General features: G+C 40.2%; 1 protein-coding gene across 4 annotated transcripts; it reads right to left on the bottom strand.

Moving 5' to 3' along the window:
* Window positions 1-19,968: 19,968 nt before the first annotated feature.
* nkx2.2a (NK2 homeobox 2a) lies at window positions 19,969-27,047 on the bottom strand. 4 transcript variants are annotated; one of them, XM_044046893.1, is made up of 3 exons: window positions 27,000-27,047; window positions 21,602-21,930; window positions 19,969-20,878 (listed from the first exon to the last, which is right to left on the bottom strand). In XM_044046893.1, the coding sequence occupies exons 2-3, from the start codon at window positions 21,864-21,866 to the stop codon at window positions 20,298-20,300; spliced, it is 846 nt and encodes a 281-aa protein (XP_043902828.1). In that variant the 5' UTR covers window positions 21,867-21,930; window positions 27,000-27,047; the 3' UTR covers window positions 19,969-20,297. The 4 variants fall into 4 exon arrangements, with proteins under 4 accessions (XP_043902828.1, XP_043902829.1, XP_043902827.1 ...); XM_044046894.1 differs by having other exon boundaries at window positions 19,969-20,854; window positions 27,000-27,045; XM_044046892.1 differs by lacking the exon at window positions 27,000-27,047 and adding an exon at window positions 23,992-24,008.
* Window positions 27,048-27,621: the final 574 nt, after the last annotated feature.

Below are 27,621 nucleotides of genomic sequence, written 5' to 3'. Positions count from 1 at the left end.
GGCACAATGAAGTTGTATGACCAGCTCATTTGAGCTTAAGAAGCACAAATGAGCCCCAGCAGAGAGGGACAGGTCCAAATAAGCCCAAATAAAAAATGCGGAGAGAGAGAGAGTTTCACACTATACCTCATCAATGAGGAGCAAGAAAAGGCAAGCAGCACTGTGGAGAAAAACTGCAGCTCCTCTGATTCTAAATGAAATAAATAAGAAGTAAAAGAGCAGAAAGCACGTTTCATTTTTAAATCTCTTTCAGATTTGTTTTTGTTTTGCTTTTTTACATTCTCACACTTCGTATAGTTGAATTAGACTTAATGCAATTTGGAGACAATATAATGAGTCCCAAACCCTCGAGTGTGGTCAACACTCTGCAGTCTTGACCTGACATTGTAATCTCTGAGCAAACTGACTGGCGCCAGGGGAAGAGTCAGAGGAAGAGAGACACAACAGCGGGGTCAAAAGAGAGAAGAGCTGCTACAAATCTCAGTAATCACTACCAGTTAACGTAGCTTCCCATTACAGCATAACGTATGGATCTGTAATGCATTAACGCGCAGCTCATTACCAAAGAAATAAATAGACATATTGCGCTGCTAATGAATCGTGATGATGCAGAGGACGCTTGTGCTGCACCTTTGCAGGTTCTTTTCCAGACGCCAGCCGTCTGTTTCCATCTTCCCCCAACTGCACTCGTCTGCGTGAAGCCACTAATATAATTTACCGTGGCGTGGTAGCAAGAATCCACCTACCCTAATTGAACAAATGAAGATGTGACATGGTCAGCCATCAATTACAGCGACACATGAAGAACACCAATCCCCGGTTAACTTGATCGCCTGATTGCAATAAAGCATTGTTCTTTTGCATATTTTGGAAGCAGAGTTTCTTCTTATCTTATTTTGCCCTCTCTCTCTCTCTGTTTCTGTCTTTCTCTCTTTCTCTCGTTCTCTCTCTCTCTCTCTCTCTCTCTCTCTCTCAGATGAATGGATTCCGCAGCGGATTTAATGTGAAGTGGCTGGACTTTATTGTTGTTGTGGGAAAACAAAGCAGAACGTGCGTATTCCAGAGGTAACTGAAGTTTACTGAAAACCTAAAACCTAAGAGCCGCTTAACAGATGCAAACTAATAGTTTGAAAAACTTGTTTCAATCACTGTCAACAAAACTTCTTGTTTATATGAGTATTTATCTTTTTTTGCTGCTATATCGTTCAGTGTCAATTTGAATTATCCATCTTATCTTATCTTATCTTATCTTATCTGATCTTATCTGATCTTATCTGATCTTATCTTATCTTATCTTATCTTATCTGATCTTATCTTATCTTAAGAAAACATTTGTTTAAATCACAGCAAAGATAATATTTCCTACCTGAGAATATTCCCACTCCTCTGTGCGCCTGTATCCACTTTTTTTGGCAGCGGCATCACGGTGTCTTTTCAGGGCGAGAAAAGAAAGGTAGGCCTCAGCCCAGACCTCTAACATTATGTAAATGAGGCAAACCTCTCAACCTTGTGGATTACTGAGTCAGAGAGCAGGACCCTGGTCCACAGACCCTCCACATTAGGATCCCATAAAAATCTGGAGCTGGTTGGTTGCATGCGCCGCATATGAGAGGCTTATTGTTCCCAGTGATGTAGTTTTCCTGTCTTAAGTTAACTTTTACATGCAGTGAATTTCATGTGGCTTGTGGCTTGGCAGCAGGAGCGGTGTAAACGGACGCGCACAAGGAGCAGTGAAGAAGGAGAAGGCCCCGGTCAAGGTTGGTTAAAAATCCTCAGCAATTTTACACAGAGGATAAAATGCTGTTAAAAATGCAGGTTAAAATGCTGTTCTGTGCGTATTTCTGTGTGTTTACAGGATTTAATTTAGATTAACCCGATATATACGTTGACATTACACTGAAAATACTTGCGATAACTTGGTGGCAACGTGACGAAGAATAATGAATGTTATTGCCAAAAAGACCCAAAAGAATGGTGCTGGAATAAAAATCCGCTCTTTGACCTTGTAAAGGCCACCACGTGCTATTAAAACTTCTCTATAATTTAACTTAGAATAAAATGACTAACGACTATATAAAATAACTTATAATAATAATAAAGATTCACATTTTGACAAACAAGAGCACGTAATAAATGGAAGTTGAATTTATGTAACTGCCAATCGCTCTATTATTTAATAAGGTCAGTGGCCATCAGATCATAGTGTGCAATTGTGCACGAAATGAGATTTATCCGCAAAAATCGTTGCATCCAATTAAACAGTTACAATTCCGTCTGTGCAATTTCAACCAGTTTTCCAATATCGCGTACATCCGCGTTCACGGGGCCATTTATGTGTTGTTAACCAGCACATAATAACAGTCCATTTTGCTTGTTTATCATACAGACAACCTTTTCCCGATATCATCACGCCCCTCAGCTCAGCACAACACAGCAGATGGACCACAGCGCTGGGTCACTGGAGTGCTCTCCCCCATCTCGTCGTTACTAGTTCTATACCCTAAGAGATGTGAAGAGATGGTTGAAGGGCCGGGGTCCTGACCTGCAACCTCAGCCACACACCGGCCGAGCGCAAAGTGCAACAGCGTGGTGATTTATTTCGTCTCACAATCATCAAATCTCCGCGTTCACTTTCATCTCTTTGACTTAGGAACGAGAGGGATATTTTATCAAATGGCCAGGTTGAAAATGAAATCATAAATCCATACGCGTAAGGGAGAGAATGTATTTCCCGTGCGTAATTACGCACAGCCAACTGAGTTCCCTTGGTCTCGGGCCTCTTAGCCCACTTAAAAAAAAAGCTATCATTTCTTCTTTAAGAACATGTTGCGTCTTCGTCATGGTTTCTCTAGGAAATTAAACGTTTAAAATACAAAATGATATCCTCTAGATTTATAGAGGAAAATATTAAAATACAAGGAATCCGCATTACGGCGAAATATCATTATACAATCTGACAACAGAGAAAAAAAATATATATAAAAAAGAGCGAAACAAAGTTTTTATATACAATAAAATAACTACATCAGCATCAGATTATTAGTGACAAAAAATAGAATTGTGGGAAACACAACTGTGGCTGTTTCTCTTTTTTCCCCCCATACAAAGCACACACACATCGAATTGGGGCGTGATTACGCACCAAGTACGCACAGAGCAGTGGTCCGTGGAGCAAAAACAAAACCACAATTTCAATTTAAACACTGAAGTCTTGCAAGGACACAAATGTATTTTTTTCCCCTCTCTCCCTTCCAAACCTAGAAATCACACCACCACTGTGCTGCGTGGCTCTGCCCTGTGGTTTGACTTGGTGTGGAAATGTGTGGAAGAAAATCCCACACCTGCAGCCAGTGTGCTACCATTTAGATCAAATACGGTCTCTCCTCTTAAATCGCCGAGCAGTGCGAGAGTAAAAAGCGGGCAGGTGCATATCTTTCAGCTGCACTACTTGAAACAGTGTGGTTCTTCGGCTAAGTAGGTTAAAGGTCCTCCCAAGTGGAGAAAGTATGTGACAGGCCTCTTGAGGAGCGTATTCTTCAGCAGGAGTTTGCATTCATTCACAATTAATGTCGCTTGATGGACGAAATGATGCTAATAGGGCGCCAACAAACAGAATATATAGGCTTTTTATGGGATGCTGAGCATAATCTGACATGTGGGATAAAATGGAGAGCAGTAGAATTCAAATGGATGTAATAGGATTATGGTGTGGAATTTATTTGCAGCTGTTCATTGTAGTGCATTCGTTTGATTTTAAAAAGGGACATGGGAAAACATATATTTTTCCTCCAGTGGAAATTGTTTATGTGTTGAACTCACTGACAGTTTAATGACGTGAATCAGTCTCGTTGTTATTCTCAAAATGAAGCGTCCAAGTCACCACAAAAAACGAGCTGCTTATTCTTTTTCTAAGGTGATTTGACCCTAATCATGTCACTTTTTTTTTTACACTTTAATCACAAGTCTCCATCAGGACATTTTACACAATGAAGCAGTTTAACTATTTTGAAATAAAGAGTCCAAACAAAATGGTGCCATGTTGATTTTCTTTTGGCTGAGGGAACTAAATGATGGATGATGTGTTTTTTTGGTTTCACCAGTGAGAGCATGCCCTTTTTTGGCTTTATTTTGATTTATATTTTTACAAACTGATCCCTGTATCTGAACAAACGCAAACAAAGACCACACAATATTGAACAACTTAAGTGTGAGGCTTATGGAATTTCCTATTGTCATGTATGAGTTTAAATCAGAGGTAGATTATTCACCTTATACTGACAAAATATCATATACGCCTCCACACACCTCACCTCCAAACTTTAATCATGGGTCAGTAAAATAAATAAAACATCTAAATGTTATTATTATTGAATGTTTACAGAAAGGATTAGCGTTACAAGCTAAAAAACATGTATGAATACTAAATGAAATACTTGATTACATCATTATAATAAATAAATAAAGTCCCTAAAGGAGAAAAATGACCTTTCCAGGTTTAGTTTTTTTTTGTAACCAGGGTTGTGTGAGTGCCTTTGTCCTCTGCACTGTTTGGAGTGGCAACATTTTAGCATAGCTGCTCTCTTTGTAAGCAACAATTCACAAACACAGGCAGGAGCAGATCAGTGCAGGCGAGCAAAATGTGCATGGCCGGATAAAGCAGGTGGGGTGTACTTGGACGGGGGTGCTTGGTTCCAAGGGTACCTGGTCGGTCCACTTCTCCGCTGCATTAATTGTGGCTGCGGTGCAGGTAAACAAAGCTGTCCGTGGTTGTGACTCAACCTCGGCTCCCTCTGAGGATCATCACACAGTTACTCATATGGCAAAATGTCCCTGTCAACTGTTCTGTGGAAAATGTCCTGAAATGTTTGTTTTAAATCAGTGTTACAGTGGAATTTATCAATGTTTTTAAGTTCACACTTTCCATGTTAATAATACAGTCTATTGTGTGCATGTACATCAGTGCAGCTTGTGTGTTTATTTAAAACATTTGAGACACTTCTGTGCTTTTCTAAGGCACGTGTGTGTTTTGAGTTATCGATTATTTAAGCTGTTCTGCATTTTGCATGTTTTACTCCTGTGATTGATGTCTATAGAGAACATCCTGGTGTCCATTTATTTGGCTTGTTTTTTTACATGCTCAGAGCTCAGAGCTTCGTTTTACAGCAAAACTTCTCAACGCCGTCACGGGCAGAAACTTTTTAAACAGCCTCACAACTCAATAATGGAACTGTGAGCAGACAAAAAGACTTAAAAGCTACATATCCAAACCTGTGTGTGTGTGTGTGTGTGTGTGTGTGTGTGTGTTTGTCTCCACTTTGGATGCTTTTACCCAGCAGGCCATGCACCTGATAGCCTAGCATTATTTAGATGAAGCCACACAAACACATGACAAAACTACTTCAAAATCCTGAGTGTATTTATCCTTACAGACACAAGCACCTTCCCCAATGCTACGATTTAGACCATAAAGTCAAAGCCCTGTTTTTTTTTCTTCTTCTTTTTTACGGCTCAGTGTAAAGAGGTGCACATTTTCAAAAATGGACTGTCATGTGTTTTTTGTTATTATCCAAAGTATAGCCTGCCTTTATTGATCATAATTTTTAAGTATAGTATAAAATGTAATATTGGTTTACACATTGGGTACACATAATTCTTATTGTGGACGATAATTACACAAGTTAACACAGAAGAAAAACAAGTTATTATGGAAGTGTTACATTTTGGTTTTATGGCCATTGATCAAGAGCACATTTGGATTTCCCACAAAACAAGATTTTCTTTTAGTCAAATAAATATATTATTATAGTTATGCATTAAATTTCTATCTTATTTTCAGATTATATGACATAGTTGAAAGAGTTTTGTGATGAAGTCAACATATAACAATTTAAAACATAAAAAACATAACACCCATAGGACATTTGACATTATTTATATCCATTATGAGAAATCTCTTAGTGGTCAGCCGAGGAACTACAGCTAAACAGTAGTAATGTCCACTGCTCTGATTACACTGTATGTAATAGTATGTTTTTTTTCACATTTCTTTCTTTATTTGTCTGTGTTTTAAAATCCATGAAAAAAAAAAAAAAAATCACTGCCCTGGGAAACAAAAGCATTTTTCTCGTCTTAGTCAAATGGAAAACTGATATAGAATGAGCTCATCATGCAAAAACAGCAGTGGCTTTAATAACATTAAAACAAGTGCTATTGTTTTATTTTATTACACATAGTAATATATGTAATATTAGTATAGTAGTATTAGTATTTAAAATATTTGTCTCATAGTATATCATGTACATACTATCATGATGTCCCCGTGTTTTATATTTTACATATTCATAAATATTTGTTTTCTGATTGATATATTTTATTGTTGTAGTTTAATTTATTATTATTGTTGTTATATTATATTTACAATTGATATTGTACTTCAACTGAGCATCTGATGATGGCGATTGTTCCAAACGTGGTACAGTGACAATAGAGGAATCTAATCTAATCTAATCTAATCTGATCTAATACAAACAAAATCCATACATTTTAAATACCATGTTAATTGTGTCAGTGCTAAGACAAGAACGGCATTTTGAACATGTTTTATTCTCTCAGACATTCTGTCATTTTTCACGCGCTTGTGTGTGAACATCACGTAACTGTGACACCGGGATTATTATAGTTGTGTATTGTAACAGAATAAATCCTAAATTTGGGAAAAGCAGAGGCACGGATTAAAACAGAAGGATGAAAAAAGGTAAAGTTCAAGTCACTGTGATCTTATTTTAAAGGTCACATTTAATGAAGTTGGTGCCGTGTAGATTGTGATTATGAGACATTGGTTTCATCTTTTTGTTATAATTTTATTGTTAACCTTGTTTATTTGTGTTGTTTTTATACTTTATACAGTATTAATAATATCTAATGTTTGTTCTTAAGTCTAGTAGGTCTTTGTTTATATTATTATTATAATATTTATCTCTGATGTACAGCACTTTCTTTCAACTTGTTGGTTTTAAAGTGCTTTATCAATAAAGTTGGATTGGACTATTTGTCTAAATCTCTACATTATTGTTTTACAACCATTTTTTTTTTTCTGTCGTGTTTTCACTGTCGTGGTTAAACCTTAAACACAACATTTGCTCGTATAACATTTACCCTGAGCCCTGTGACAATGACACGTTGATTCTGTCATCATTTATGTATTTATTATACGTGGTTTTCACATTTCAAATCTTACAATTTGACATTATAATCGTAGGAATGCAGAATAAAGTGACACATTTATCCTGATGCTGCTGGGGGAAAACAAAGAAAACAAACACTACACACACACACAGACAGGTTTCTTTATTTATCTTGCCTTCTGCCTCAGTCCTTGTATGTGTGTGTGACTTCCTGCCGCTGTACAGTAATAACAAAGTCTGCCTGAGGCTAATGGCTCTTGTGTTTGTTGGTTTTGTCTCGTCCTGTGCCAGTGCTTCTTTCTCTGTGGAAGGATGTCAGCTCTCTGCGCCTGTCCATCCCTGAGGACGCTTGATGTCATCTCGTCTACCTGATCATTACGCTACCTGCTCTCTTCTACAATGCTGCCCTCTCGCTGCTCTGCCACTTGAAATGCTTGGCTGGCCTCTTCTGTGAAGCCATCGTGAAACTGTGTGCTCAAACCAACGCAGACTGTTCCTCCTCTCTCTCTCTGTCTCTCTCTCTGTCTCTCTCTCTCTGTCTCTGTCTCACTCTCATCTCATCCCTCCAGCCATGCGTGCAGGAGCCAGAACAGAAAAGAAAAGATTCCTCCACTTGGTCAACAACTGCGGCTCGGTTAAGAAACACATCACTGATCTCATTTAGAGAAAGAAAAGATTCATGTTCGTTTGACTCTTAGAACACAGAGCAGTTTGGCTGCTGTTTTCCATTACTATGTTTAAATGTACAATATATACAGAGGCTATAAGAATGTGCAATATAGAGTGCTTTATATCCTATTTTTCCAGGCAATCTATTAAAACACACACACACCTGAGGAAAAAGTACTGAAAATGATTAAAATCGTGACTGAATTTGTGAAATTTGGTAAAACGTCACAGTTCAAAGGTCACTTGGTTCGTTTTTATGAACAAAAACAAAAGAAAAAACCAGGAATTTCAGAGTCCTTTAACGCAACAATCATCTGTGGTTCCAGTGATCCTGCCTACTGCAGCTTTAAGGAGATCAGACACCGTGGACGTGCAAAAAGAAAAAGAAAAAGAGTCAGTATTTTGGGACTTCTGCACAATTATTGCTACTTTATGTCACTACCAAAAATGAATCATAACTTTGACTCAACAACACATAAGAAGATGAAGAAAATGCATTTTCTAAAGGCTGAATATGTCCTATATATAAAATATTATTTTATATTATTATTATTATATAGTTTGCTTTTTAGTACATTTGTTCTGTCACCTGATGTTAGGCAGTGACGTGCCATATCGGTTGCTCACTGGTTGATAAAGTAAAGGAAAGTTCAATCAGTAAATGAACTTTCACAACATATTAAGGACTAAGGGTTAATATTCATGCGTCACAATGAATCCACAGATTTGTCCACTGTTAATCCGCCACATGTAGTGCATGATATCTCCGCGAATAAGTGGATCACGTCCTTTTTTGCTTTGTTGCCCTCAAAGAGAGCAATAAGGCTTTTTTCATGGAGGACACACGGGATTGTGCAGCGTGTGCCGGGTCACTGTCACGGCCACGCTGAATGCTATTAGTGCGGAGGAAAAAAACACAGCTGTGCTTTTCCCAGTTTAAAAAAGTCAAGTTTGGAGCACTTGAAAGTGAAGGCCACTGCTTTATCGGCACCTCACTCATATGTGATCCTCGCAGAGATCGTACTCTTATGTTTACCAAAAAAAAAATCTATATATGCATATATATATATATATATATGAGAAATATTTGACTGAGATGTTCAATCTGCAAATACATGTTCAAGGTGATGCACAGTCTCCAAAAGGAGAGTACGTGTTGATGAGGCTGAATCAGGGGAATAATAACAGGTTTCAGTGAACTTCTTTGTAGTGTATATCCCTTAGCGGATCTGTGCATCTGCAGGAATAATACACAACTCCTTATATGGACATCCTATGGGGGAGTGTTTATAGGTCACATATGAAGTCTTTAAAAACAAAACACATTTTGCAGTATTTCTTGTGTTGTTGAGTCAAGGTTATGATTCATTTGATATCACATTATTTAGTGGTGATATAAATTAGTCATAATTGTGATACATGTTAAGTGTCTTACTCACTAGAACATTCGCAGGCTTCATTCAATTCAATTTGTGTTTATTTGGATTATTAATAAATAATATGTAAATATACCGGATTTAGCACAATGCTAATTTTCCGTCTGTGGTCCCAGAATGGTGGGATTTGAACCTTTCACTGATGCACTTTTCTTAAATGGCCCGTTTCTATTTCATGCCTCAAAACAAAACTCTTAAAATGACCCAGTGTTTGCTCATCCATGTATTCACAAAACCTCCATCAATTCTTCATTTTTCTAACTTTACCATCTCACACTACAAAGGTCTATTTTCAGCGACTCTCACACAATGTGCAATAATTTAACCCTGAGAAGCTGCTGTTTTCCATTACTATGTTTAAATGTACAGTATATACAGAGGATGTAAGGATGTGCAATATAGAGTGTCTTATAACCTTGACACTATATATAAAAACATTTTTGTCAAATTTGGAAATAGGTCACAGTTCAAAGTTCACTTGGCTCATTTTTATGAACAAAAAGAAAAGACAAAGTCATTTTATTTTGTTATATAAAAAGTATAGGTTTTGTGACTTCTGCACAATTATTGCTACTTTATATCACTACTGAAAATGTGATATCAAATGAATCATAACTTTGACTCAACAACACATAAGCCTGAATATGTGACCTATGAACACACACCCCTAGGATGTCCATATAAGGAGTTGTGCATTGATTGTACAGATCCGTGCGTTGCGAGCGCTGAGTGGTGTTTTGTTTCCAGGTGATTTGAAGTTTTGGACTTAAGCACGAGTCGCTTTGTGACATGTTAGGAAGCCGAATACACTGCTTGGATCCAAATGCACAAGACAGGAGGCACGGTGAAAGATTCAAGGGTTGTTATTGTCCTCTTGAACAGACAAACAAAATCAAAATCACTTCTTCCTTGAACTAGAATAAACAAGACAAAACTTGGCACTAGAGCTAACTAAGCAAAGGAGCCACAGACTTGAACTGTGACGTGTTCTCTGCAAGCATAAACAACACACTGGCACATGACAGAGGGACTATGGACACTATATAGGGAAGAAGGAATCAAGGGCAGGTGCGAGTGATTACTTAAGGATCACCAGGTGAAGTGCATGAGGGAATTAGGGAACATGTGTCAAGACAGATGAAGAAACAAAGTAAAAGGGGAAGTGAATATCAAACCCAACACCAAAAGTGACATGAACTTAACGTGACTTTAAACCTAAACTAACACAAGAACGGAACTAAACAAGACAAAAACAAAAACAGATCTGACGCCTTGTGACGTGACACCTGCATCCTGACAATTGATGAATGAAGTGTTGTGATTTTGGGTGGAAATCATCACAGCCTTTGCAAGGATATAATCCCACAATGAGTACAGTACCTTTTCTGACATAAACATTGTCAGGACCAATATATGGAGACCAAACCCTGGTCCTAATGAGCCAGGACCTCATTTCAGAAGACTTAGCCAAGTTTAGGGCTACAATTTGAACTGTGGTTAGGTTAAGGTTAGGATTAAGTTAGGACTTTTTTAAGCTGTCCAAATGTCCTGTGCTTTGCACCTGTTCTAGAGGTAAGACTACAAAGTATCAGACACTGGGCCAGTGAGAAAGACTGTGAGAAAGAGGCCACACCAGTGGTGTGCACAGACATTCCAGGGGGCAGGGGCTCAAGTGGGGAAAAGGGGCACCCCTGCTCCCCCCTCATAAGTATTATTTGGGGAAAAAAAGTAAATACGTATTTAACTATTTCAGTAAACATACACTAATGTTTTCTCAACAAATGTGTAAAAACAGAACTGCTGTATTACAGATTATACATATATATATATATATATATATATATATATATATATATATATTATATATATAAGTTAAAGGCAGGATTTGGGGAAATATTGCATCCTTATTTGAGCATTAATGCTATGTGGCTCTTGAAATTTCATACAAATAATTAAAGAAAGAAATGAATAAGGGCCCCTACTTGGTCAGAAAGCAGACAGGCAGGTGCTTGAGCGCCACCTGTGGTCTATGTGTGCACAAACTATGTGCATCGATTTATTGTGTGGGATGTCATGAGAAAATACTCATAGTTCTGTTTACTTTTATACAGACTGCTTAAAAAATGTGGGTGGAATCAAGGGAAATTATTTGACAACAAGTTAATATAACATCCACCAAACCATCCGAAATCACAGCTAAAACCATTTTCTTGAGCAGCTTATTTGGAAAGATGCAATTTATAATTCCAGAAGGAACGAGAAGTTCAATGAGCAGCAGAGAACCACAGCTCTGTCCAACACTCAATAATGTAGACGCACATTTTCCTTCAGGACATTAAACCACTGTGTGTGTAAAGCTTAGATCAGTGGTCCTTTTATATCAAGTGTCACCTGAGAAACGACTGCGCTCTCAAAGTTACACCATTAACGCCAACGTTAAAACACAGTGGCGTAAATGTGTCAGATTTAACTTATTCCCAATAAGATCATTCACTCTCTCATCATCCTCCTCTTCCTCACATGTACTTCACACACTGGTACAGTGAAAATAGATTAAGACGGAGCGAGAGATAAGGAGACTATAATTATTCTGATTTAATGTATTACAATTTATTTGTTTAAATTTTCAAAACTTAAAATCCCTCAGCTCCTCTCTGATCAAACATATACAGTGGAACGGAATTTCTGATTCTCCTCAAAGGACCACCAGAGGAAGCTCGCGTACCACAGTTTGAGAACCATGGGCTTAGAAGATGCTCCCCCTTCTTCCACTACAATACATATCTTACATAACCTGTGTTTGTGTCGTTCCATAAACAGAGGCCACAGCCGCAAACATCATTGCTGTTTGTTGATCTTTATTTCACTGAACACGGCAATTTCACCAGAGTACTGTACAGAAAAAGTTATAAATACACGCAATACAAAAGGTACAGTACACAGAAATATGATATAATTGTACTAATAATACAAAATTGTATGAACGTTTACATGGGTTTTTGTGAGCGTGAACATTTTGCAGGGACACAGCGGAGGATCTGAAGGTTGGGCGAGTAAGTGACGGGGACCGAGGATGTCAGGAACGTGAGCTGATGAAGTGATGTCATCACATCTGAAAAAAGTAATTGAGTAGAATATAGATAGTGTAAAATAGTTTAGGTTCTGTGGTGGCCTTGCCGCTGCTGCTGCTGCTGAATTCTGCTGTAGCTGAGAGATGAAAGTCGGTGAAGTCATCGCATTTCTTTCACCAGGCATATACACTACTGCATAGTATCTTCATTAATAAATAAAAGCAACAGTAAGTGTTTCCACTCCGACATCAGTGGCTTTCTCAGGTGTATGTTGGCAGCATTGGACATGAATGTCCTTGTTTTATGTGCTAACTCATTCTGTTAGCCCTTAGCAAACTAATAATGCTCACAAGCTTCCTGTGATAGATTATATTATATTATATTATATTATACGATCCCTTAGCATATAGCATGCTAGGGGAGTTTGTTTGTGCCACTGCTTCACTTCTGTTTGGACGAAAACACGGACAGCAGATGGCATCTGCGACGATACAAGACAAATAGGCTGAAGGTTATTGCTTCAGTCTCATGCATCACAAGGACCATAAAGACAGAATGTGACACACGATACAATAAAGTCGGATGGTCCGCTGATGTGTCACACTGATACACAACATCGATACACGTCTCTCTATTCAGCCAAAGAAGAACACAATGTGTAACGTGGTTTGCTTTTGACACACATTATAGATTCACCTCACGGGTACGAGTGCACTAAAACATGAAAGGCACAACTTGCTACACATATTTTACATCCACTTTCACCAGGAAGATAATTAGGCAACTTGAATTGGTAAAACACATGGCTGCCATATTGTTGCTCTTTCATCAGGACACGTGCTGATTGAAGCATGTCTGAGACAGATGACGGCCGCACCGTCTGCAGCCTCAAAGGCCCAGGATCCAGTGGCAGTGCTGGCATTTCAAGCACCTCATGTTCATCCTCTGAAGAAGGTGAGACAATCCATTAAGTGAAAGGCATAAACACTCAACTCTGGGAACCTGATTGTCGGCGCTCGCTCCCATCCAGTCCACCTGACTGCGGCGCATTGTGGGTTTTATACAAGACAATTCAAGTCCTGAGGTGGAACATTGGGAAAGAGAAGACAAAGGGATATGAGACCAGATGGCAATTTGAATATCACAACATTGGCAGCAAAACTTTTTTAATAAAAGAAGCCATAGATGTCGGAGACAAAAGCTACGTTGGCTCTAAATGCTAATTACGATGCTTTGTATGTTGCTGCAAAATCACTTCAAATTAAAACTTCCATGTACATTAATCACGTCTTTCAATTAAATCCATGGGAATTGTGTTTTTGGCAAAATGTGTATCTCACAAAATGATGCAAACCGTTATTAGCTTGACATGGTTCATATTAACATAAACATGGCATTAATATCTCTCTGGACATTGAAAACACACGTTTGTGTATCAGTGCTGTTTTTGAGATTAGTGTCATTTAATTTAAATGTACGCCGTTGTTAAAATTAGATTTTTTTTGTGGTTTTTAATCAAACCTAACTTGGCTCAAACATCATATTGAATAAAAGCAGGTGCTGTTTATCTTTGTTTAACAGTCAGGTGAACATTAAACATCTGTATCTGTACATTTTGATTTTAAGTAAAAATTGGTCATTGGTTTGATTATTGTGAATTATTGATTATTGAATTAAGATGCAGCTTATGTTCAACTATGAGAAAGAGAATGTGTGTGTGTGTGTGTGTGATGCTGCAAATTAAAACCAAAGTACTCTTTTAGCACTTTTTAAACTTTCCCTCACATCATCATGGTGTAACCAAGTATAAAGCAGGTTTTTTTTTTTTTTAATCCTAATTTATTAGGATGATTGTTTCAAATGTAAACAGGAAGCTGAGAATCTTAGCTGACCTCCCAGGTCATCACATATACTATAAATAAGCATTCCTTTTATTACTGACTCTTGAGTTTTAATGATGTAATCCACAAATGTATAACAAGTTCCCACATGATATGTGTAAATAAACTCTTTATTCATAGCTTTTCTTTATGTTTAATAGAGAATTTGTGGACAGATTGGCGTAAAATACCATGGAGACACAAAGCCGTCTACCAGACCATCCTGTTTGTGCAGACACAACTGTTTCCCCTAATCTTAACATGAATTAAAGCCAAGAACCTTAACGCTCTCGTCTTCGTCTTCTACACAAAGGTGACTCCACGCTGGCTGCTGGTCAGCCGCACTACTTCAAACTCAGACCTACAACTACACCACAGCTTTAAGAGTTGCACCATCAGCGTCTCCCACAAACACAACACTGCTGCAGGTTTTGACTCGCCCGAGGACACACGTATGTCTGTCAGTGTTCACTTCGTCACTTCCCTCTGTTTAATATTTCCGAGCCAAACGCACAGACGAACAAAAGAAGAGAAGAAAAAAAAAAAAACAGCAACAACCTTTACTTCCAACAATGTGAAGTTTGTGAAAATGCCAGACAAGGACACTTAGACAAATGGGTTGTACATTTCCTCCTCTGCCATTGTACACAGCTGATAGAGGGAGAAAAAGGAGCTAAAAGCACGAGTGCTGCACCTCAGTGAGTTTCTATAGCTGCAGTGTGAATTCTACACAATTTTATCAATATCTGCGAGCATACACGAGTCAAACAGCACCTGTGATATAAAATATCCAGCATCCAGTAACAGGTTCTCATGGTCACATTTGGACCTGAGTCATCTACTTAACAAATTCCTTTCATTTCTGAGCACATCGTCTAACTCAGCTGCATATTTCAGATGAAATGATGCTGCCGAAAGAGTGGAGACACAGAGGTGTGGGAGCATCAACACACTGGGACAGCATGAGGGTTTATTTGTGAGCATTTATTCCATAAATTTAACATTAAATTCAAATCAAGGCAGAGAATGCAGCAGGTGAAATGCTTTTACATGATATTATGTCCTTATTTTTCCTTAGATTTTCTATTTTAACCCCCCAAAATGACTTTACTTGCTATCACAGATGTTTTTTTTATTTTTTATTATTAGATGCAATTTACAATTAGGAACAGAAAAGAATCACATCTGGAACGTGGAGATGCTCGTTTATGCTGAAGGAATCTTTGTTGTTGTTGTTGTTGTTGTTGTTTTTACTTCAGTAGTTTCACAGTAAAGTGTCAGGAGGCTGCAGCACTTCTGCTTCGTCCTCGCCTGAGCCACAGACACTGATGTGTTTGTGTGTTCTTCTCTGAACAGAAGCTCTGTGCCACTAAAACTCTCTCACACACACACACTGCTGATCCCATAGAACATGTTGGTAATTAATCTGAAACATCTTCAGTACAAACTCTAACACCTTATTACCATTTGGATATATGAGTTTTGCTGCAGTAATATGCATTTTTGTTATTATTTGTAACTCCAATGCCCCCCCCCCCCTCTCCCTCTCCTCCCTCCATCATATTCAGCCTCCCCCTCCTCCAACCCCTGCTGGAGCATCTTTCTGACCCAATGAGGCCCCCTACGGGTACAGGCGCACTGGTGCTGCACTGAGCAGGTGCACAGACATGGCAGTCCTTTTTTTTTTTTTTTTCATTTTGAAGTCATTTGACCCATTTTGCAGGCAGCTCCCTCCCTCGCATGCACTTCTTCTCTGGGCTTGAGGAGATGATGAGGTGTTCGGGCTCTTTGCTGCCAGGAAGGGAAGACTGTGATAGTCATGTGAACAAAAGCATAAATCACGAATCAGGTTTCAAAAAGAAACAACGACGAGCTTCCACTAAATGTTCTCAAAAATATAAATATATATGAAGAGAAACTGACCTGCTGTCACGTTCGCTGCAGCTTCCTCTTTGGTCACGTGCAGAGGCAGATACTTCATATGTTTCATTTCATTTAACTCATGTTGTTTGTTGTTGTTGTTGTGAAGGACACTGACTGAGTTAAGGCTTTCACTGGAAAATCTCACTTCAGCTCCATTGTTCACTCTCACCGAAGTGAATTAATGTGCACCACATTTATCCCCCTGTCCTATTGCGCCACTCAGTGGTCTCTCTCTCTCTCTCCCCCCTCTCTCGCTCCCTCTCTCTCTAACTTTGAAATAGAAACAGTGGCAGTTTTAATTGGCTGCAGCGGACTCTCCTTGTTTTTTTTTCAAGTGCGATGGTGATTATATGCTCTCAAGATCCATAACAATATCATAAAACAGCAGTGGCGCGCTCAAAGACACAGTTTGCTGTGGTGTGTGTGTGTGTGCGCGTGTGTTCATTAAGGAGGAAACACGCGTGTGGTCGCTCGTGGCCATTTGAGGTGGAGGAGAAACCACACACGGACACGTTTGCAGGACATTTGCAGGAGGAAAACGCTGCATGACGCCCATCCGCAGACCTCTGCTTCCATCTAGTGGCAGCTCGCCGCCACTATTACTACCTCTCCCTCCCTCTCCATCACTCTCTCCTCTCCCATTTAATATCGGCACTGTGGCGAATCTAATCTGGATCTCCTTTAAGGCAATAAAAGCCCGATAGCTTCCTTTTAAATGAAACGCGCCGCCTATTATGGCTCTGAAATCCTCGTTTATTTGGCGATGTGCGTGATAGAGGACAAAAAAATGATTCATGTCGAGGTTCAAATGGGCAGGATGACGAAGATCCATGGTGTCCCAAGTGCACATTTCCTCAAGTATTGTATTCCAAGGTATATAATATCGTTATCCACGCAGGTTGAACTATGCTGCATGCCAAGATGCTTTTGCTTTAATGTCGCACTGCTTTATCCCTTCAAGCAGCCAAAAGCAATTTCCGATAAATCTGACCCTGTTGCTGAGCCGGTGGAGAGGTACAGTGTAATTTTCTGCTACGTTAATGACAAAACGGGAGTGCGAAGAGAAAACTGTGCACCGTGAAAGTTTACTGCAGATGCCTTCACACAGCCAGTCCTTTTTTTAAAAAAATACTCCAGCGTTGAAGCTTTTATTTCTCACGCGTAAATCCACTGTTTCCAGTGGGTGTGCATATTTACGCATTACCACGAAACACTTGCCTCCACACTCAGTTTTTTCTGTTCCCCAAAAAACACGATCTCCTCTAAATAAATTTAAAAAAATAAATAAAAACAAACATCTGCTTTAAAATAAATTGACCTACAACTATAGAACTATAGGTATGTGATGTCCACACTTGGCTGCAGTGTCTTCTCAGTGCGTAAAATCCATTTAAGTGGTGTCAAGTAATTCATTTCTTTTTACACCTGAAGTGGTAAAAAAAAAAAAATCCTAACTGAGGGAGAATCGTGTCAAATATTTTCCATGCATCTATTTTAGAAGGGAAAAATTCTGCGCCTGCGCTTTCCAGGGACCCAAAGCAAACAAGGAAAAACACTGTCTGGAATTAAAAATAGTTTTTCGCTCTGTGACCATCCACTTTTTTTGGAGAGAGACAATAATCAGCCTTTGACTTTGGAGAATGGTGGGATGGAGGGAGAAGAGAAATGAGAGGGCTGTTGTTGGCATAGCTCTATCAAGGAAGAAGGACTCCCTGTTATCTGTGAATGGGGCTTCTTTTTTTGGCCCGAATAGATATAGCACGAATTTTTAATTCGTTTTTCTTTCAGAGACAACAATGCTTTATTTGAACGCTTGATACAAATTGGGGGTTTGTGAGAGATCCTCTTTCTCCTCGTCCGAGCTGCAGCTGCCCATATGGGATACAACGTGTGCAGCAAAGATCACAATGGCACCAAGTGACAGGCGGGACAAAAAGACCAAGGATGCGTCTCCCTGACTCTGAACAGCACCGAGAAACTCTGTCAGTCTCTCTATCTGCACTGTTTGCATCCTCAGCCCTGCCTGCTGCTCGTTACCATGCACGCCCCTGACATCCTGCAGCACCAGGCAGGCCTGCATGGGCGTTTGTCTCCATGTTGTGTACTGTATTATGCAATGATAGAGTGTGAGAACCGCCCCCCGTGAGAGTGGCACAGAAATCTCAGGGTAAATATCCTGCCCACTGTTCTGCTTAAAGATTATTTTGTTGCCCTATTTTTTAAATGATTGAAAACATAAAGCAGAGTTGACTAAAATCCAACCACACAGATTATAAATAGTTTGTATCACTGCTAATAATCAGAATTTTAACAGCGCGCACTGCGGATCATATCATATTCCTGCTCACGTTACTTTCCCATTATACCAGTTTTATCTTTCCCTTCTTTATAGAGTTATAAATAAAAGTTTTAAAAAAAAGCCCGATATGACCACGTCGCTGATTTATTTGACCTTACAAGCTCCAACCAGCGGTGAAACACAAAACCTGTCTGTCAGGGACAAATTGAGTCTGTGTCGCCCACAAAAGCAGTAGCCCCTTGAGACTCAATTCGGTAAATAATTAGCAAATCTGCCCAATTTAGCTGTTTGTTCAGTGATGATAGGGGCGACGCTGACATCTGTTGTGAGATTTTTTTGTCCCGGGACAAACACGCTGCATAGATTTCTCTACCTGGTTATCATATTTACCCAAGATATTGACTGGAGTCAGATAATCTGCAGTGCGAGTCACTGGGGAGCCACTTGTGCCGCTTTTTCTTTTTTCTTTTTTGTGTTGCTTTGTCTAATATGATGAAATATAATTCAACAATAGGGAATCGCTGCTGACGCGTTATTTAAATCATATATAAAATGTCTTTATTAGGTTAAAGCCGCTGCGTAGTTTTCACAGGCCGTGGTTAAACAAAGAAGGCTCGCGAGCCATCGATTATTCCTGCTCTATTTGCAGTTAAGCGCGGAACAAGATAACAAAACATTTATTGCAACTGCAGGGTTTTTTTTTTCTCTCCCCCTTTTCCACTTTGCACCCAGTGCCGGGAGTGGTTTGGGGGGAAACTGACAAAAAGGAGAGCTTTTGACTCAACAGCTTCTTATGTGGAGAAGCCCTCTTATATTAAGTAAGTGGATTTTAGCCTCGTTTTCACAAGTGACTTTAGCCTCTTTATTATTGAGGTGTTCGCAGTTTAGAAAAAAAATATTCCCCGGATTAATTTGTTTAAATAGGAGAAAAGGCTGAAGTGCGCTGGAGATTTATTCCCATAGTCCAGCTCCATTCTCTGCCCTGATATAGTGTTTTGGATGTGCGCATTTCATTATAGCGCTCAGCGACGTCCTTTCAGTCATAAATGACACTTATATAAACCAAAGCTCGTTTCAGAAACACAGCATTTTATTAAAAAAAAGTCCTTATCCAAAAAAAAATAAGGATATTTAGCCATCACTGCGAGGCTACACTGTTATTTACATGTGTAATTTAAAACGGCAGTCAAATCACTCCCTTGTTTCTTTGTTTTTTTTTTAATTCTTGTAAATTTGGAAATATATATGTATATATATATATTTATATATGGGCCGATGTTCAGCTTTACGCCCCCCAAAAGTTCTCTAGATTGCCAACATTTGCCACAGGAAATTTACAGGAAATAAAAACCAAAGGAAAAAATAGCTGAAAAGTTGCCAGTGTTTATTCATGGCCATAAATATTTTTTCGGTCCATAAAAGAAGCAAGAAATTTAAATTTCTATAATTATAAAGTGGTTCGTACGTGCTGATAATAACACGAAGGGACAAAAGGGGGAGGGAGAAAATAAGAGAAAAACATCTCTACAACCAACACACAACATACTTTACAAAAAGGAAAAAAAAAAAAAATTCACAAGAAGAGCATTGACATTCTGAATAAAATCTATAAGGGAGAGGTTTGGACCCAGTTCTCTTAACGAAAACATGTAAACACGGCGCACACATGAGCCCCGAATAAAAATGGTAGTATATATATATGAGTCAAGCTGCAAAAATGAAAAGTCTTTTGTTTTTTTGTGTGTTTTATTTTCTTTTTTTCTCTCTCTCGCTCTCTTTGCTTTGTGGTGAAACTCCCTATCGTGCCTCCATAAGCCAAGTCTCTATCATTTCTCTCACCAAGTCCACTGTTGCGTTTGCACCAAGTGATGTGCTGTGGGGAACTGTGGCGTGGCCGCGGCGCTGTACTGCGCGTTATACTGCATGTGTTGGAGTGACTGGGCACTGTAAGCAGAGAAGGGGATCCCGGCCTGAAAAGTGGCCGCCAAGTCCTGAGCTTTAAGAGTGTGACAAGGCTTTCCATCCCTGACTAAGACGGGCACGGCCACCCGCCTGGGAGAAGGGAGGTGGGTCACTTCCATACCTTTCTCGGCCCGGGCTCTCTTCATCTTATACCGGTGGTTCTGGAACCAGATCTTCACCTGGGTCGGGGTGAGGCGGATCAGACTGGCCAGGTGCTCCCTCTCCGGAGCGGACAGGTACCTCTGCTGCCTGAAGCGGCGCTCCAGCTCGTAGGTCTGCGCCTTGGAAAACAACACCCTCCTTTTCCGCTTCTTGCCGGAGTCGCTGCCGCCGCTGCTGGAAGTCTCCTTGTCGTTGTCCGGCGATTCGTCGTCTGCGGACGGCTCCGGGGACTTGGCCGAGTCCTGAGAGCTGGCGGAGAGGCCGTGCACTGCGGCAAGAAACGGGAGAAACACTGTCAAAATGTTATGTTGTTAAGTTCTCAGGGGACATTTATTATTATTATTATTATTATTATTACTACACAAGCACAAGCACACATTTAAAAAAAAACAAACAAACAAAGAAAGAAAAAAGTTTACATGCATCGGAAATGAATCGATTAAAAACTGAATTACATAACGATTTTACAACATTTCTATAAGAAATAATATAAAGCGTGGCTGAATAATTGAAATAAAAAGGCCTTTTTGGCTGTTTTGGAACACTTTTTGTGCGTTTTCATAGGAAAAAAGCACAAGAAAATAATTGTTTAGCCCAGATTTCCACATGCAGCTCGAGTCAGTGAAGCATTAAAAGATTCATTGTCTGCGCGTAAATCCCCACAGAATGCAGTCCTACACACACACACACACACACACACACACACACTGCTGTTGCTCTCTGACTATAACTCCTTTTGCTTTTTTTTTTTCAACCAACGTGTTCAAATTCTCACATCGAGCTGAGCCTAAACATTGCATGCATTTGCTGGGCTGTTAAGACACCGAGCTCGTGCACAGAGCAGCAGCAGCAGCAGCAGCAGCGGAAAGACGATGCAGTCAAATGCATCGTTAATGTGGAATATAGGAGGCTGCACGAACATCCATTATGGCCTAATGTAAGCGCATATAACATGAAAATAGCACTCAAGTCATCATCGGCGACTGCAGCCAGGATTGTGTGACACTATACTTACATGAATATTGAATGCTGTCCGTGGTAGCAAGCCATCGTGTGTAAGGATTGTCACTGCTGTCATAAAAGGGGTTCTTTAAAGGCAGATTCTGAACGTTTTCCAGAGGACTTTGCACCAAAACTCCAGTGGTTTTTGTCGTGGACGTGGTCTCCGAACCCTCCGTGTCCTCCTCCGCTCCGGTGATAGATCCGTCTTCGTCATTTGTGTCAGGAAGGTCCAAAATGTCCTTTACAGAAAAGCCCGTCTTTGTGTTGGTCAACGACATATTCTGGTGAGGGGGGGGAAATATGCAGGGAAAAGTTGCTGCACCAGCTTTTCGGACAATCCGGCTGTTTTTGAAACAAACACACAGGGGGAAAAAAAGAAATAAAGCAGAGGCGATGGTTCAGGAGAAATGAGACGAGTACGAGTCGCTCTACGCTGAGATAGAGTCAAAGCAGCCACTGTGGATCACCACTGCCTGAGCAAGTGGCAGTGGATTCAGTCTCTGTAAGTCCAGGAAGGATGCCAAAGTGGCTGAAGTGCTATGTGTGGCTCATGGATACTGCGCTGCTGCTGGGTGCTAGAGGGAAATAAGCCATTACCTTGTCCGATCAGTCCATATAAGGTTGGTCTCAACACATGAACCTGCAGTGAAAAAGCATTAAAAACCGCGAAAGGTTGGCCACGTGTGGGCGGGTCTTAGGAGTCAAGTGGATGAAGACAGTGTTTGCAGATGTGAAATTGTGGGTTTTGGGGAGATCCGAGCCTCTACCATTGGTGCTTCAGAGCATGATGAGTGGTATAACGTGTCAATTAATTACAAAGACGGGGAGGGTCTTTTTTTACCACCCTATTTACATACAAAGAACCTCCAAGTAGCTTTATACTCACAAAAAGACATTTTTAACATATTGCTTCTTCTGAAGCTTTTGCCCCCGCCCACTCACACACTTTATTTACACTTTTTTTTTTTACCCATGCATGAAAATAACTAGATTTTGAGATTTAGTGCATGAATATTTTATTGTTGTATAATCGATTGGAACCGAGTAAGAGCAGCTTTTGTTCAAATATTCGCGGGGATAATTTATGTAAACCTTTTGTGTCAATATTTTTGCCAGGGCTTAAGGACAAGAGGCTGTGTTGAAAGTGAAGCAGGAATCTGTTTGTTTGAAAACGCTAAGCAAGTATTTAAGGCAGTGGGCCTATCCAAATGAGTTAGGTTAGTGATAATGAGGCCTATAAAAACAACAATAACAACAGCAATAATAATAATAATAATAATAATGATAATAATAACACGCTGTAGCTAATAATAATAACAATAATGATAATAATAATAACGATGATGATAATGCAGAAGTCTTGTGTTTACGGATATATATTAAAAGCAATAGGTTTGTGTCCGTTTGTTTAATTTTGCCATTATTTTATATAAATGAATCATTTTCTTGACCGTTTTTTCCGTCCTCAATAAATCTCATGATGGCAGCGCATCCTAATATTTGTTTTCTGCTTGTGTGGAGCCTCCTTTAAAGTGCTCCAGTTTGCTTTTTTTTCCCCCTCCTGTGGAAATCCGAGTATCATTGTTGCTTACTTTATTTTCCTCCCCTTCAAGACTTTTCCTTTCGTTCTGCTCCCTCTGCCTCCCATCCAGTATGTGATGTGGGTGACAATGTTTCACGTTTTTTTTTTTAAAGCGAGTCCTCTGCGCATCCTGGGTGGTCGGACCCGGGCAAACACAAATACAAACCGATTGCTAAGCTGCAGACAATGGGGGAAATGTAGACAAATGTCCGGCTCCTGTTGGAAGCTTTTGTCCGGCCGCAGTTTTTGCATTTATTTCAGGGGCGAAATAATAGATGATTGACGCCCCGTGCACAATGCTTTCTAACTGTTTGGAATAAATCTGAGGTTGTTCCTAGTTGTCATGGCATTCAACTGCTTTCAATGGACTATCTCTTCATTCAATTCCTGGGCCCTTCCACAATATTAAGGAAAGTCCTTCATCTCAGCACACACACATACACAGACACACACACACGCAGCCTCCTCATCGAAGGAAAGCTATGGATAAGACATATATTAAATTAATGTAATTATTTGATAAATAATAATAATTTTTTACTATATTATTATTATTTCTGTTATTGTTTTCTGACGCTTTTATTATAACTACAAAGGTAAAATGTGCTATTTTGACAACCATTTTCTAGCCCAACTTCCGGATGTTCTCTGGTGCAACCCTCGTGCACCTGACTCACAGGCCCTAGTTAAATATTTCACCAGACTGGCAGAATTAATCACAAGTCTCAACATCCCACAAAGGCTCCATTGAGCAGAACGGGGCTGTGTGGACAAACTGGAGCTGCGTCTGAGTCTCTATAAGGGGGAGAGAGGTTACTGACCTGATGCACTAAATCCGACATGTGCGGGGACAAGCAAGCCCGCGCGCAGGAGACTCCCCCACAGAGCTTTACGCACGGCGGAGGACACAGCCACACTGCAGCCTCTGTGCGCAGCCACCTCATCGGGAAACTCACTCGGTCCATGCAGGACATGAATTCACCGAGACTTATTTATGTGTTGGTGTGTCAGAGCACGCAGGGGCCTGTCGCTCGTGTCACTCTCTGCTCTGCTGCATGTGTGTGGTGGCGCAGTGACACGGGGGGAGTCACCGTGGGCCACAATCGGTGGCGGTGCATGGGCGCGCGCACTGGGCTGCAGACTGTGGCCAGTGGCCGGGGATGTATTATTTGATCAACTGAGCCGAGGGTTTCGGCAAGAAGAGGTAAATGTGCACAGGCTAAGTGGACGCACTCCACTTGGAGAGCCTATCGCTCTCTGTTTACCTGTTTACTTTCTCAGGTAGTTCAAACAGGCCGCGTGCCTTTTCGCTCTGACAGTGGCCATGCAGTGAGCAGAGCGGGACGAGCTAACGGGACCAACACTGGCAAATGTTCATATTATATAGTCTAAGTAAATCAGCTCAGATTGCGTTCAGTCTCCAATTATACGCACAGTCATGGGAAATTAATTTAGTGTAAGACAACCTGGCAGGTGTCTGAGTGTCTGTTTTAGCAAAATGGAGCGTTATCGAAGTTATTGTTGTCTATTATTATTATTATTAATAATAATAATAATAATAATAATAATGTTATTAATAATTATGAGTCAGAATAATGTGTAATTCTTTGGCACGGCCAACGCCTTTATGGCGTTTTTATTTATAATTTTTAAGTTGTAAAAAGTAACTATGTCGTTTTTAATAACCCCAGAAAGTGTGTGTGTGTGTGTGCGCGCGCGCTGGGAGGTGTTAAGCGAGGGAAGATGGACTAAAGAAAGGGCCTCAGAGCTGCAGATGCGTCAGGATTTAAAGGACAATGCGGAGCCGGTGTGATTCCCATCAGCCGCTTATCTGAGTCCAGTTGACACCAAACCTTCACATCCGACACTGAAACAATACTTGGTTGTTATATTTCTCACCGAAACGCACGTTTGACTCGTGCGTAAAACTGCACACGCGCCACATTCATCTCTTTTATGTGATCACTGCTGCTGTAATTGTGCTATCACCATTTTCGCCTGTGCTCCATTTCTAATATTATAAGCAACAGAGCTGACTGACTCATTATTAAAGCTCGTTACATTTTCCCCTCTGATTCCAGCTTTGCAATCAAACGTACAGAGGGGGGAAAAAAGGAAAGGAAAAAAACAATTAATTTTTCGGATGAAGCCCCCAAAAACGGGCCCCGTCTGATTAATGATAATTCCCTCCTAAAAATTCAAGCCCACGATTGTTGCCAAATAAGTGAAGAAAGAGCTTTTTATATTCCTGATTAAATAAATCTTTCGATTGAATGCACAAATACGAAAATGCCGCAGGAGAATCCATAATAATGTTGATCAGTGCTTCCCTTTAATCGCTGAATTTCAGCGTGTTTTGACGCCTCAGGCAGGGGGTTAGTCTTTGATAAAGGTAACCCCGTCTGCCTCAGGGTGTCCATGATAAATGTACAGAGTGACAAGACTGATTTCCTCCCTCTATGATTAAAAGCCTATATATAATATGCAGGTAAAGCCGAGTCCGGTTTATTTATGGGGGCTAAGCCATGGCCCGAGGAGACTTGGCTTCAGGGTAAATCATTTTGGAAGCCGTTTGCTTTCTTTCATTTTTTTTTTCTTCCTTTTACAGAAATCCAGCCACCTTTTCCTCCCGGGCAAAAAAAACGTCTTTATTCGTCTCTCTTCCTCTAATGATTAAACATGTCACGGCGAGATTATAGCAGTGCGCCCATGCCCCGAAGAGATGCCTTCATTTGTTAAACCACCAGTTTATTTGTAATGGTGAATTTCATGCCACGCTGTGCCATTCGCCTTAATCTTTTTTTCCCCTCTTTCTTCCTTGTAAGACGAATTGCTAAAAAGGAGGTTTATTATTTTTTAATCACTTCCCATTTCGGTATCGCACTGACCTGCGTGTGCAGGGAGGAGGGAGGAGGGGAAAAAAAATGGCTCGAATCCCTGAAAGTTGTAAACATAAATCAAAAGAGACGATTAATAACTGTAAGGGTGTTAAAACATTATTGATGCCTCTTAAATAAACATGTAAACAAATGAATAAATTACAATGAATCATAATAAATCATGCTCTCCAGCCAGGAGAGCACGATCTGGCCTCGTCTCCATGGCACAAGTACGCTCAACTTGTCCTCCGTGTCCGTCAGCCTGTGAGTGCAGTGATAACACGAACAGCTGTTGACATCTGTAGAGCTCTAGCGGTCTCTACCGGCAAATTTAAGAAACAACAGGGGGTGCTCTTTGTGTGGGTCCAATTAAACAATTTCTGATGACAAGCAGTGTTTGGAAAATATGAAATGGAACCGCGCACAGGAGGCTCTTTTGGAATATAGTGATAGTTTCATTGCAGGAACACAGACTCTTCATCCATGTGCTCTTCACTGGTTAGGGTTGTTTTTATTAGTCGATGGCTGTGAATTGGAATTAATTATCTGGAGTATATTTTCTTCTAACATTTCTTTTTGGTAAATTTCTAGATACTGTGGTTATTTTTTTTTCTCCTGAATGAGCGAGGTTCAGGCCACTCACCATTTTTGCCATCAGCACAAAGAAAACGCTCAGCCAAGCCTGGACTGCCCACGTGAGTGTGCAATGACCAGCAGACTGTAGGTTAAAACCGCGCAGGCCTACACTGTGAATAAACCATCCTGTTTTCAACAGAGTTAATAAAGAGGCTCGAAGATCAGGGTCATTTTACATTCAAAGACTAAGGTGCACGCTGATGTGTACGAGACTGCGACAAAAGGGGAAAAAAGCAGTTTCTATTAAGCTGTGAAAATACAAAAAAAAATAAAATAAATAAATAAAGAGTGTGCAAACTGACTGGAGCGCTTACCTAGACAGGAGAGGGGGGTTGGATGTGTAGCCAGCGTTAAGACAGCGCGCAGAGTTAATGAAATATCTCCAAATGGGAGTCAGGAGTGCGTGCACAGATAAGCCTGATGTGCTTTATATACCCAGAAAGCAAGTGCTCCTCTTCTCATATTGTCCAAGAGCGTTTGCATGGATGGCCAAGTGGCTCTGCTCTTGCTGACTCGCTAACATTGCACGGTGTTTGTTCTCCCCTTGCTATGACGTGTGACAAAATATTGGCCATATGTTCATCGGCAATAAATTGGTCTTGTGCGCAAACACAGCTCCCTTTGCGGCCGGTGCTTTTAGCCTGTGCAACTATAATCCTCTCTCTCTCTCTCTCTCGCTCTCTCTCTCTCTTGGAGATGTTTTGGGGGGACGTGAAACTGTACAACTATAACTTAGGCGAACGATAATGTCACAACATCCTGTTTAAGAGATAATTGTGCGCCATTGGGAGAGAGAGAGGGAGCCGCTGGTTGATCTTTATACTGCGACCTATTATTCCTCACACAGTGCGCTCTAATAAATCGCTTGGTAACCAAGAAGCAGCTCTGGCCAAAGAGCAGATGTGGCATGTTATCCACGCCACAGTTGCGTTTACT

The sequence above is a fragment of the Solea senegalensis genome, linkage group LG16, assembly GCF_019176455.1.
Source record: "Solea senegalensis isolate Sse05_10M linkage group LG16, IFAPA_SoseM_1, whole genome shotgun sequence".
NCBI lineage: Eukaryota > Metazoa > Chordata > Actinopteri > Pleuronectiformes > Soleidae > Solea > Solea senegalensis.
This window is presented reverse-complemented; position numbering and strand designations above follow the sequence as displayed.

Excerpts from the sequence above, each read along its gene's own strand:
- nkx2.2a (XM_044046893.1), bottom strand. The coding sequence starts at position 21,866 with ATGTCGTTGACCAACACAAAGACGGGCTTTTCTGTAAAGGACATTTTG. Across the intron at positions 20,879-21,601 it reads GGACAGCATTCAATATTCAT|TGTTTCTCCCGTTTCTTGCC; the intron begins GTAAGTATAGTG and ends ACATTTTGACAG.